Raw genomic sequence first — 12,082 nt, 5'->3', positions numbered from 1 at the left:
AATAAAATTTTAAAAATAACTTTGCTCTAATATCTCTTAGTCACAAGGTCCTGAGTAAATGACATAATCTTTCTGTGTCTGTTCCCATAGGTATCAAATTGCAGTAATAATATCCAATTAGCGCCCTAACCAGTTTGGCTCAGTGGATAGAGCATCGGCCTGCAGACTGAAGGTTCCTGGGTTTGATTCCAGTCAAGGGCATGTACCTTGGTTACGGGCACATCCCCAGGAGGGGATGTGCAAGAGGCAGCTGATCGATATTTCTCTCTCATTGATGTTTCTAACTCTCTATCCCTCTCCCTTCCTCTCTGTAAAAAATAAATAAAATATATTTTAAAAATATATACAATTAGTTTCTTTTTAAAAAATATTTTTATTAGTATTAATTTTTAGAATGAGAGAGGAAGAGGGAGAGATAGAAACATCAATGGTGAGAGAGAATCACTGATTGGCTGCCTCCTACACACCCCCTTGGGATCGAACCCACAAGCCAGGTATGTGCCCTTTTGAACGGAATAGAACCCTGGACCCTTCAGTCTGCAGGCCAACACTCTATCCACTGAGCCAAACCAGCTAGGGCATCCAATTAGTTTCTTATAAGTTACTAGAGGCCCAGTGTACAATATCTGTACAATTGGGAGGGGGGTCTTTCAGCCCAGCCTGCACCCTCTTACAGTCTGGGAGCCCTTGGGGGATGTCTGACTGAAGGCTTAGGCCTGCTCCCTGCGGGTCCTAGGTGCCTGCCAGTGGCCGGAGGGAGAGGCTCCTGCCACCACCATTGCGCTCACCAGCCATGAGCCCAGCTTCTGGCTGAGCGGCCCTCCCCCTGTGGGAGTGCACTGACCACCAGGGGGAAGCTCCTGCTTTGAGCATCTGAACCCTGGTAGTCAGTGCACATCATAGAGACTGGTCATTCTGTCATGGGGCCAAAACCAGCTCTCCAACATCCCCCGAGGGGTTCTGGATTATGAGAGGGTACAGGCTAGACCATGGGACCCCACCAGTGCAAGATCAGGGCCGGGGAGGGACCGCAAGAGTGCTGCAGGGCATGTCCGGCCCATCTTGCTCAGTCCTGATCGGCCAGACCCCAGAAGTAAGTTAATCTACAGGTCAAAGCATCTGACCCTTGGTGGTCAGTGCACGTCATAGCGAGCAGTTGAGCAGCCTTAACATATCATTAGCATATGACACTTTGATTGATTGAACGGCCAACTGGTCACTTAGCATATTAGGCTTTTATTCTATAGGACTAGAGGCCCAATGCACAAAATTCATGCAAAAATAGGTCTTCCTTCCCCGGGTGCTCGCACCGGCTTCTCCCTGGCACCCGGGACTCAGGCTTCCTTGCGGCCGCCGGCAGGCACTCAGGACCTGGGCTTCCCTTGCAGACCTGGCTTTGTCCAGATGGTCATCTGGAAGGATGTCTGTTCTAATTAGCATATTATGCTTTTATTACTATAGATAAATAAATTACCCATCACACTTTAGTTTTATTTATTATTAACAAGTTGTAATGTTAACACTATTGCAGATGTCCCCCACCCCCCTCCTTTGCTCATCTCCACCCACCTCCACCTCCCCCTCCCTAGGTCTTCACCACACTATTGTTGAGTTTGCAGATGTTTAATAAATGATAGGTATTAGAAATACAGTATTACAATAATTAACTTTAAGAAATAATTCATAGAGGAGGGAGTTTTGAATAGAGTATAGAATTCAAATTTCCCAAGGGAATGTAGACAATATTGTCATTCTGAAAGATCATAGATGACAACAAACAGAGCACACGAAGGAGATGGTAAAATAAAGTGATATCTGTGAAAGTACTTTATACACCATTGCCCCCTATACATTACTATCATTACTAATGATGAAACAGTAATAGCATGCCTGGAGTGGAAACTCAGAGTGGAAGATAATGAAACATCAGGTTGCAGAGATAAAATAAGCAGAAATAAAGAAGGTCCTAAGTAGCAGGCTGAAGAATTTGTGTTTCTTTTCATAAATGATAGAAAGTTACTTTAAAATCATGGATTCAGACGATGTTCAAGTGTCATTTTATTAAAATAAATAAAGGAGTGGATGACCAGATTACATTCCCCCACACAGTTTCACTCTCCTAATCTCACTTTATATTCTACTAGAGGCCAGGTGCACAAATTCATGCACCAGTGGGGTCCCTCAGCCTGGCCTACGTAATTGGGCTGCAACTGGCTCTCTGACTTCCCCCAAGGGGTCCTGGATTGCGAGAGGATGCAGGCCAGGCTGAGGGACCCCACTGGTGCACAATCGGAGCTGGGGAGGGACATGGGAGGTTGGCATTCAGGGAGGGACTGAAGGAAGGCTCCAGGGCGTGTCTTGGCCCATCTTGCTCAGTCCCAATCAGACCCCCAGCAGCAAGCTAATCAACCAGTTGGAGTGTCTGCCCCCTGGTGGTCACTGCACAACATAACGAGCGGTTGAGCAGCCTTAGTATATCCTTAGCATATTACACTTTGATTGGTTGAATGGATAACCAGACACTTAGCATATTAGGCTTTTATTATATAGGATTATTCACAAAGGTAACCATCTGCTTATTATTTTTTTCTTTCAAATTTTACTCTCAACCATATTACTGACAGCTTTCCTTTAATTCTCATTTTCCAGATTTGGATTTCTCTCTGCCTCTTTAATAAAATACTATATTCCTTTAAGTTTCGATATTCTTCTTCTCATAACCTGGAAAAATAAAATTATGACAGCAAATAGAGAAGACTGCCATCATTACAACACAGGAATCTCTGGGCTCCACTGTGGTACTGATCCTACTCAATTTAAAGAGGGTTGAATCCAAGAGATACTCTGCAGAAAAAGATTAAAATATGGAGAAAGAGGGGAACAAAGAACTGGAGAAGTCAAGGATAATTGAGATTGTGATCCTAAAGACCAGAAGAAAATTGGAACCACTGAGATAACTATGGAATATTGAGGGCAAAAAGAAAGTGTACATTTTAGCCAACTAATTTGATTTGACTTGATTATATCTGGTGAAATGAATTGGACAGTAAGAAGGAGATAATAGCTATTGATGTAAATGCCACAGTAATCAGACTTGAGGTGATAACAGAAGCCCTCAGAGTGAGAAGGAGTTCTCCAAGAGGCATCTGAGAATTAAGGTTTGGGCAACGGACATAGTGTACTAGTAGGTGGTCATTATAAGAGAAAACAAAAAGGAATGCTATAATGTTCTTTCCAATGATACTGGAAACATGCTGCAATATTGCAAGGGAGCTGCCTAGTAAAAAGCAAAGAAACAAATACTTTAGAAGAAAGTGTTTAACAATATATGTATTTGCATTAAAGAGGGAAGATGTAAGGAACTGATAAAATTAAGTATTGGGATATATAAGAAAAGTAAGATTTATAGCTAAACTAGTGGCCCAGTGCACAAATTCATACACAGGTGGGTCCCTCGGCTTGGCTGGCAATTGGGGCGATAGTGGGGGCTTGCCTGCTGTGGGGGGAACTGCAGGAGGTTGGCCCCAGCAGCAAGCTAACCAACAGCTGATTCCATGAGGAATCGGGCTCCCTCCTCCCTCCTGTCTGGGTCCAGGGTGTGGGTGAACCAGATTCTGGGCTGTCAGGGCCTCAGCAGCAAGGTCTGGGTCAGTGTGTGTCATAGCTACCCACCAGTTGTCCAGTTGTTCCGGTTGTTCTGGTTGTTTGCTTGTAAAGATCGCTTAGGTTTATATATAGAGAGATAACATAAAAGCAGTAATTATGAAAATCATTACATTTAACTAATAAGTTGTTAGGATTTGAACTTAGAAAAAACTTGAATTAATTTCAGCAATTCAGAAAAAAACAGATGGTATAGAATTTAGGAAGAAAAAATTAGAGAAGAAAACATGAAAGAACAAAAGAGCAAAATTCAAAAGGAAAAAAATAATGTGGCATCATTATTCTAATTTGAAGCATAAAGAGTTATATTACTCTTTATTTCTGAATAACAAAGAGAATAAGCACAGGTGTTGCATTCAATAGGAAAAACACATTTTGAAAACCAGGACTCAACTTAAGAATTATGGAAGTAAGAAATAGAAGAGCAAGAAAAAAATAAATTGATTTATAAAGTTCTATAATTAATAGTCTATTCACTTTTATTGAACTATGAACCTGGGATAGAACTTTTTAAAAAAAATGAAGTGAAATACAGAATAAATCTTTTTTTATATAAAAATTTAATTCCAATTCCTAATAAAACCTATTATCTGTAATAATATAATTGCTGACAATGGTATTTTGTACACCATATGCTTCAGAAAGGGATAAATTACCATCAGGTTACATTCTTCATGTAAGAAAAGCCCCATATTATATTTAAAATTTAAAATATAGGCAAGTCAATTTTTGTGCTTTGCAGTACTGTGTTTTCTTTTTTTTACAAAGTGAAGGTTAAATGCTACTTAGTTAAGCAAGACTATTGGCATCATTTTTACAACATCATTTGTTTACTTCATGTCTCTGTGTCACATTTAGCTAATTCTTGCAATATTTCAAACTGTCTCATTATTATTATAATTGTTATGGTGATCTGTGTTCTATTACCTTTCATGTTACTACTGTAATTGTCTTGGTGCACCATGAACTTGCACTCATATAAAACAGACAACTTAATGGATAAATGTTGTGTGTCTCCTAACTACTCCATCGACTGGCCATTCGCACCACTCTCCCTCTCCTAGGGCCAATGTATTCTCTGAAACACAAAAATATTAAAATTAAGTCAATTATCAATCCTAAAATGGCCTGTAAGTGTTCAAGTGAAGAAAGAGTCAAATATTTCTCACATCAACAGCTAGAAGTGATTGAGCTTAGCAACAGAGGCAAGAAAAAGTCCAAAAGCCTTGTGCACCAGTTAGCCACATTGTGAATGCAAAAGAAAAGTTCTTGAAGAAAATTAGAATTGCTACTAAAGTGAACACACCAATGATAAGTAACAGCCTTAGTGCTTATATATATACTAGAGACTCGGTGCACAAAATTCATACACAGGGGTGGGTGCCCCGATCCCCGGGATCGGGCCTAAACCGGCAGTCGGACATCCCTCTCACAATCCTGGACTGCTGGTTCCTAATCGTTCACCTCCCTGCCTGCCTGGTCTTCCCTAACTGGCCCCCCTGGTGGCCTGATTGCCCCTTACTGCACCCCCTGCCAGCCTGGTTGCCCCTAACTGCCCCCCTGCCAGCCTAATCACCCCTGATTGCCCCCCTGCTAGCCTGGTCACCCCCAAATGCACCCCCTCGCCAGCCTGATCACCCCAAACAGTCCCCCTCGTGGCCTGGTTGCCCCCAACTGCCCCCCTGCCAGCCTGTTCACCCCACACAGCCTGCTTGTTCAGTTGTTTGGTCGTCCCTCACTAACACCCCTGCTGGCCTGGTCGTAGGCAGCCATCTTGTGAGGGCGTGAGGTAATTTGCATATTACCTTTTATTATATAGGACATATAAAAAACAACAACATTTGGTGGTCTGGATGGAAGATCAAACCAGCCATAATACCCCTAAGCAAAACCTTCAATTGAGGAAGCTGCAGAAGAAAAGTTTAAAGCTTGGCTGGCTGATAAAGTTTAAAGAAAGAAGCTGTCTCCATAATCTAAGGTGCAAAGTTAAAGCAGCAAATGCTGATATAGAAGATGTAGAAAGTTATCCAGAAGATCTGGCTGAGGTAATTAATGGAGGTGGCTACCTTAAGCCACAGGTTTTCAATGTAGATGAAACAGCCTTATTTTGGAAGAAGATGCCATTTATGACTTTCATAGTTAGAGAAAAGTCAGCCCCTGGCTTTAAAGTTTCAAAGGATCAGCTGACTCTCTTGTTAAGGGCTAATGCAGCTGGTGACTTAAAGTTGAAGCCAATTCACATTTACCATTTCAAAAACCTAAGGCCCTTAAGAACAATGGTAAATCAACTCAACCTGTGTTCTATAAATAAAACAACAAAGCCTGGATGACAGCACATCTGTTTACCATGGTTTACTGAATATTTTAAGCCCACTGTTGAGACCTACTGCTCTGGAAAAAATGATTCCTTATAAAATAGTACTGCTCCTTAAACATGCACCTGGTCACTGAGGAGCTCTGATGGAGATGTACAATGAGATTGATGTTGTTTTCATGCTTGCTAACAATATCCATTCTGCAGCCCATGAATGAAAGAGTAATTTTTACTTTAAAGCATATTATTTCAGAAATACATTTTGTAAGGCTATACCTGCCATCAACTGTGAATCATCTGATGGATCTGGGTAAAGTAAATTGAAAACCTTCTGGAAAGAAGTCACCAATCTAGATGCCATTAAGAACCTTAGTAATTCATGGGAAAAGGAGAAAATATCAACACTAATAGTAGTTTAGAAAAAGTTGATTCCAGCCCCGATGGATGACTTTCAAGGGCTCAAGACTTCAGTGGAGGAAGTAACTTCTGATGTGGTGGAAATAAATAAACTACAATAGAGTAAAAATATAAATTATATATCTACACTAATAAAAGACAAATATGCTAATTGACCATACCTTTGCTATACCCAAGCCATGCCCACCAGCCAATCAGACTGACTATATGCAAATTAACCCAACCAAGATGGTGGCCAGCAGCCACAGAGCTGGAGCAAACAGGAGGCTTGGTTGCCCCAATGATGGAGGAAGCCAAGCTTCCCACCTGCCTGGCCGACTGTGGCCTCCACAAAAGGCAATAAAGTTTCAATTATAGAAGCTAAATAAATCCCAGATACCTGCTTCCAGCCAGCCTCCACTAAGAGCTTTGGTGGCTGGGGACCGTGGCCAGCCTGCAAATAGCCATCAGCCCCTCAAACAGGCTGGACACACCCTCACAGTGTGAGGGTCCTCACTGGGGGGCTTGGCCAACCTGCAAACAGCCATCAGCCCCTCACCCAGGCTGGCCAGGCATCCCAGCAGGGACCCCCACCCTAAAGGGGCTGTGGCCAGCCTGCAAACAGCCATCCGCAGTGGGTCTAATGATTCCTATTATTGAAGTAGTTGTAGTTTTCAAAGCTTGAATATAAGTGACATTTTGAGATACAGAAACTTTAACATGATATAAATATGTCTATTACTTCTATTGGCAATAGAGTCAGAGTTGCTGATAGTAATTGGTCTGTGTCATATATTCACAATTGGAAGAAATGTTAACTTTCAGTGAGAGGGTAAATAAAATAAAGGTGTGATATTTTTCCCAACAAAGTTCATGGACCCCTTCAATTCTAGTCATGGACCACTAAGTGTCCTGCAGATACAGACTACAAATCTGGAAAGACAGTGGGACACCATCATTCATTAAGCACCTAATGGGTGTGGGGCACAGTAACAAGTATTCCCTGCTATTCTTGCAACATGCTATAGGGGAGACATTGTTATAATGGGCATTGGTATTTAGAAGATGAGAAAACAGAGGCTCAAGGAGTTTTATGTAACCTGTCTGGAGTCACATACATAATGAATGCTAGCTGCAGGATTAGAATCCAAATGCTGAACTCCACAGCCTTCGTATGCTTTTCCCACTGTGAAATATGACCTAGAGCCATGGTCGGCAAACCATGGCTCATGAGCCACATGAGGCTCTTTGTCCCCTTGAGTGTGGGTCTTCTACAAAATACCACATGTGGGCGCACATGTACAGTGCAATTGAAACTTCGTGGCCCATGCACAGAAGTTGGTATTTTATGGAAGAGCTGGTATTTTGTGGAAGAGCCACACTCAAGGGGCCAAAGAGCCGCATGTGCCTCGTGAGCCGTGGTTTGCTGAGCTGCAGTTTGCCGACCACTGACCTAGAGAATCAGCACAGTGTTTCGAATGGGAGTTACAAGATGAAAACAGCCAGAACAAGGAGCTGTTTTCAGGAGTGCTAGGAATAGAGTTAGGAGTGTGGGAAAGGACCAGACTTTAGATTCTAAAAAGAATGTAAAGAGAAATAAAAGTAAAAGCTTTGGAGCATACAAAAGTAAGTTCCCAGGGGGGGTTGATGATAAAAAACAGTATCTGAGGGAGAAATAATCGGATGAATTGTAAGGATTATTGTAACATTTCCTGTCCAGAAGATTCTACTTATGCCTTACCTAAAATTAAATGAACCTTTAGCTAATTTTCTGAAGGTGTCTTTAGATTTTTTTCTTAAGTTCTGTTTTTAAATATAGAAAGATACACAATAGACAGAAACAAAAAAGCACTTGCTATTGTTAAATATAGCAAAACACACATCTACTTACCAATACTTGTGCAACTTTCACCGTCTACATCCAGCTTCCACCCTTCATAACATGAGCACTTGACCGTGTGCTTGTGCTGCTCACACACTTGACTGCACTTCAGGTGATTGCTACAATAATCCACAATCTCACACGTTTTATTGTCTTTGTGGAGCTGAAGTCCTTCAGGGCAGGAGCAGACAATTCCTCTTCCAGGAACAACCGAACAGTGGTTGCTACAGCCTCCATTGTTCAGAGAACATTCGTCTATAAAAGGAGAAGAGATTTTAGGGCATTATCAGTTGTTTTGATCAATTAAATACTAATCATTGAACTCAATTCCCTGAGGCTGAACTTAGAGAGAGAATATAATAAATAGAAGACATTCTTTTCAGATTTCTTTTTCAGGAGTTGGGCTAGGAACGGTGAAATAATTCATCCAATGACCCAATGTAACTCTGTATGATAGGAATTGAGTATGAAAGATTTTCATTTCCAGTAAAACTTTGGAGTATACTTGGTTGTACCCACAGAGGTAAATGGGTGCATTATTTTTATTATTAGTAGAGTAATTGTGGTGAGCCTTTTATCAGTTACACAAAATCAGTTGTTGAGGTCTTCCAAAAGGGATGCATATACATACATTGATGATCTGAACATTTGATTTATCTTGATGTTTATAAGTAAACAGGCATATGCATGCATATGCATAACATCCATATATCTTTTTCTGCATCTATAGTCTGATTTATAATGATAATGCAGAATGGATTAGTTTCCCCTTTACAGGCTGCAGCCATTTATTTTTAATTTAGGTAAACTGTATGATATATATATTTGCCATTATAATCTGGCTGAAAAATGAGCAACTAGTATTGACTGCATGAATAATATAACTGGTTTATAAAGAAGGAGACTATTATTTTACAGCATTTATAACATCTAATTACATTAGATATATTAATGTATCATTCTACTCCATCATAAAATTGCAGGCTCCCTGAGGGTATACAATATATGTGCTCTGTTTACCAGTGCATATGAAATAGTTAGCACAGTCCCTAGCATGGAGTAAGCAGTTAAAAATATTTGTTGAATTAAAATTGTCCAAAGGCACAAACTGTCTTAAAATTGAGTAACTAATTGTCCAATTGGGAAAATTACAAGTTGGAATATTTATCCCTTGAAAAAAAAACAGCTAATTATTTGCAAGCACATTACTTGTAAAACAATAAATAATAAGAAGGGCAACAGAAATTTTTTTTTTGGTTTAAAATGTTTTGAATACTTTTCAAAGGCTGTTTAATTAGAAGTTGTATTTTGAGACAAGCTAAAATAGAATGTTGTTCAATAACTGGCAAATTGCAGTTATATATACTTACATACCTCAAATATTTCCTGTCATCCATGGAAATTTATCCAGTTTAAAATTAGGCTGAAATGTAAGGTTTTAAAAAAATATTTTCCACGCTTGTTAAACTTCCATATGAGCCAACTTTTCTTTGTATCAATTGTTACCATATAAGAAGTGACAATAGTAAGAAAAGAAAATGATAATAACTATTTTCTTTAAGAATGCAATTCAAGTTTGGCATTATTTTATGGAAAAAAACAATTCATTTCTTGGTTCCTCCAAATCTGTCTATTCACCCATAATGATAATAATTTCAAAACAGCAGTCATTTCAAAGTATTTGCCCCCTTTTAGTTCAACTGACATTTTTTCATTTTAATTCTTCATTGTTTAAAGTATTACATGAGTCTTTTTCCCCCATTGACCTCTCCCCCGCCACCCCGTCCCCCAAGCACAAGCCCTCCTCACCCCACCTCCCCTGCCTACTATCTGACATTCTTTTTCAATAGAATTACTGCAAAGAAATGTCACTGTACCCAGTAGGTGGGAAAAAATGCTACAGCCCTGCTGGCATAGCTCACTGGTTGAGCATTGAGGTCAGGGTTCAATTCCAGGTCAGGGCACATGCCTGAGCTGTGGGCTCAGTCCCCAGTGTGGGGCATGCAGGAGGCAGCCAATCAATGATTCTCTCTCATTATTGATGTTTCTATCTCTCTCTCCCTCTCCTTTCTTCTCTGAAATCAATAAAAATGTATTTGTTTAAAAAATTACAATGTTTTCAGCTTATTTCAAATATGGCTGTTTTCTTAGTACTGAAGTGCCTCTTGCTGACACTCTATGAGGAATTAAGTCACAGATTTAGGATAAACAAAAAAAATTCACATTGAAATCTAAAACTAAATAGGGGAACTTAATGCTAATATTTGTATGGCTAGTCCCTTGTCCGTTCTTCCTTAACCCTATACCTGTCATTAAAAAAAAAAAAAGTATCTGACAAAGACTCCTATTCACCAAACTCTAGTCACGTTCCTCTGAGCTCTCTTGTCAACTGGTCCCCAACCTTGACCTATAAAAATGGCAAACTCTAGGCACAAATAATTTCATTATCCACTCCTGCCTGCACTGTTCCACCCAATAAGAGATTCAACAAATACAGGAAAAGTTTCTAACAGCTCAAGGCAGGCGGCATTCCTAGAATGAGTCCGCCCCCCCCCCCCAAAGCCCCTCACCCCCCTTAAAGTGCCTGCCTGTAAAAGCTCCACCTTGACAGAATTTACTCTTTGTTCCAGCCAAAACCTGGTGATAAGCACAGGTCCCTGGACCTCCTCTTAGAGTGGTGACTTTAGAAACCTTGCAATTACAAATACTACTTTCTCTACACCTTTTTTTATGTTTTTTAGATGTAAATCTATCACTTAAAACTGTCTTCTCAAAGATTTGAGAGTAGTCTCTGTCAAATGCAAACATGCACAGAGATAACCATCTCACTCTTGCTCTCAACCTTGCTCTAACATGCTCCAATGGTCCCCCGACATAAACACTTGAGAATCTATAGATTGCTTTGGGTAGTATGGACACTTTGATGATGTTGATTCTACCAATCCATGAACACGGTATGTTCTTCCATCTGTTAATGTTTTCCTCTATCTCTTTTTTCAATGTCCTGTAGTTTTCTGGGTAGAGGTCTTTTACCTCCTTAGTTAAGTTTATTCCTAGGTATCTTAATTTTTTTGGTGCAATGGTAAATCCATACTACCTAAAGCAATCTATAGATTCAATACACTCCCCATTAATATACCAACAGCATATTTCACAGATCTAGAAAGAACTCTCCAAAAATTCATCTGGAATAAAATAAAAAATAAAAAAAACCAAATAGCTGCTGCAATGCTAAGAAAGAAGAACGAAGTAGGAGGGATCTCAATACCAGACATCAAGCTGTACTACAAAGCCACTGTTCTCAAAACTGCCTGGTACTGGCACAGGAACAGACATATACACCAATGGAATAGAATAGAGAACCCAGAAATCGACCCAAACCACTATGCTCGATTAATATTTAACATAGGAGGCATGAACATACAATGGAGTCAAGACAGTCTATTCAATGAATGGTGCTGGGAAATTTGGTCAGACACACATAAAAAAATGAAACTAGACCACCAACTTACACCGTACACAAAAATAAACTCAAAATGGATAAAGCACTTAAACGTAAGATGGGAAACCATAATAATATTAGAGGAATCCACAGGTAGCAAAATCTCAGATATATGACGAGGATATATGCCGAAGGAGCTGACACAGCTCCTAGGGCAATGGAAACTAAAAGGAAAATAAACAAATGGGACTACATAAAAATAAAAAGCTTCTGCACAGCAAAAGAAACCATCAACAAAACAACAAGAGAACCCATTACATGGGAGAACATATTTTCCAATGATATCTCTGATAAAGATTTAATCTCCAACATTTACAGGGAACTC

At 40.0% G+C, this 12,082-nt stretch overlaps 1 protein-coding gene across 1 annotated transcript in view; it reads right to left on the bottom strand.

Annotated features, from left to right (window-relative positions):
- The window catches only part of LRP1B (LDL receptor related protein 1B), a 924,684-nt gene that overhangs the window by 629,072 nt on the left and 283,530 nt on the right, over positions 1-12,082 (bottom strand). Inside the window, exon 19 of the mRNA XM_059704885.1 lies at positions 8,265-8,510. Coding sequence (XP_059560868.1) covers positions 8,265-8,510 — 246 coding nt within the window. The remainder of the gene's footprint in view (positions 1-8,264; positions 8,511-12,082) is intronic.

The sequence above is a fragment of the Myotis daubentonii genome, chromosome 7, assembly GCF_963259705.1.
Source record: "Myotis daubentonii chromosome 7, mMyoDau2.1, whole genome shotgun sequence".
NCBI classification, from domain to species: domain Eukaryota; kingdom Metazoa; phylum Chordata; class Mammalia; order Chiroptera; family Vespertilionidae; genus Myotis; species Myotis daubentonii.
The sequence above is the reverse complement of the archived record's forward strand: the minus strand, read 5'-3'. Positions and strand labels throughout refer to the sequence as shown.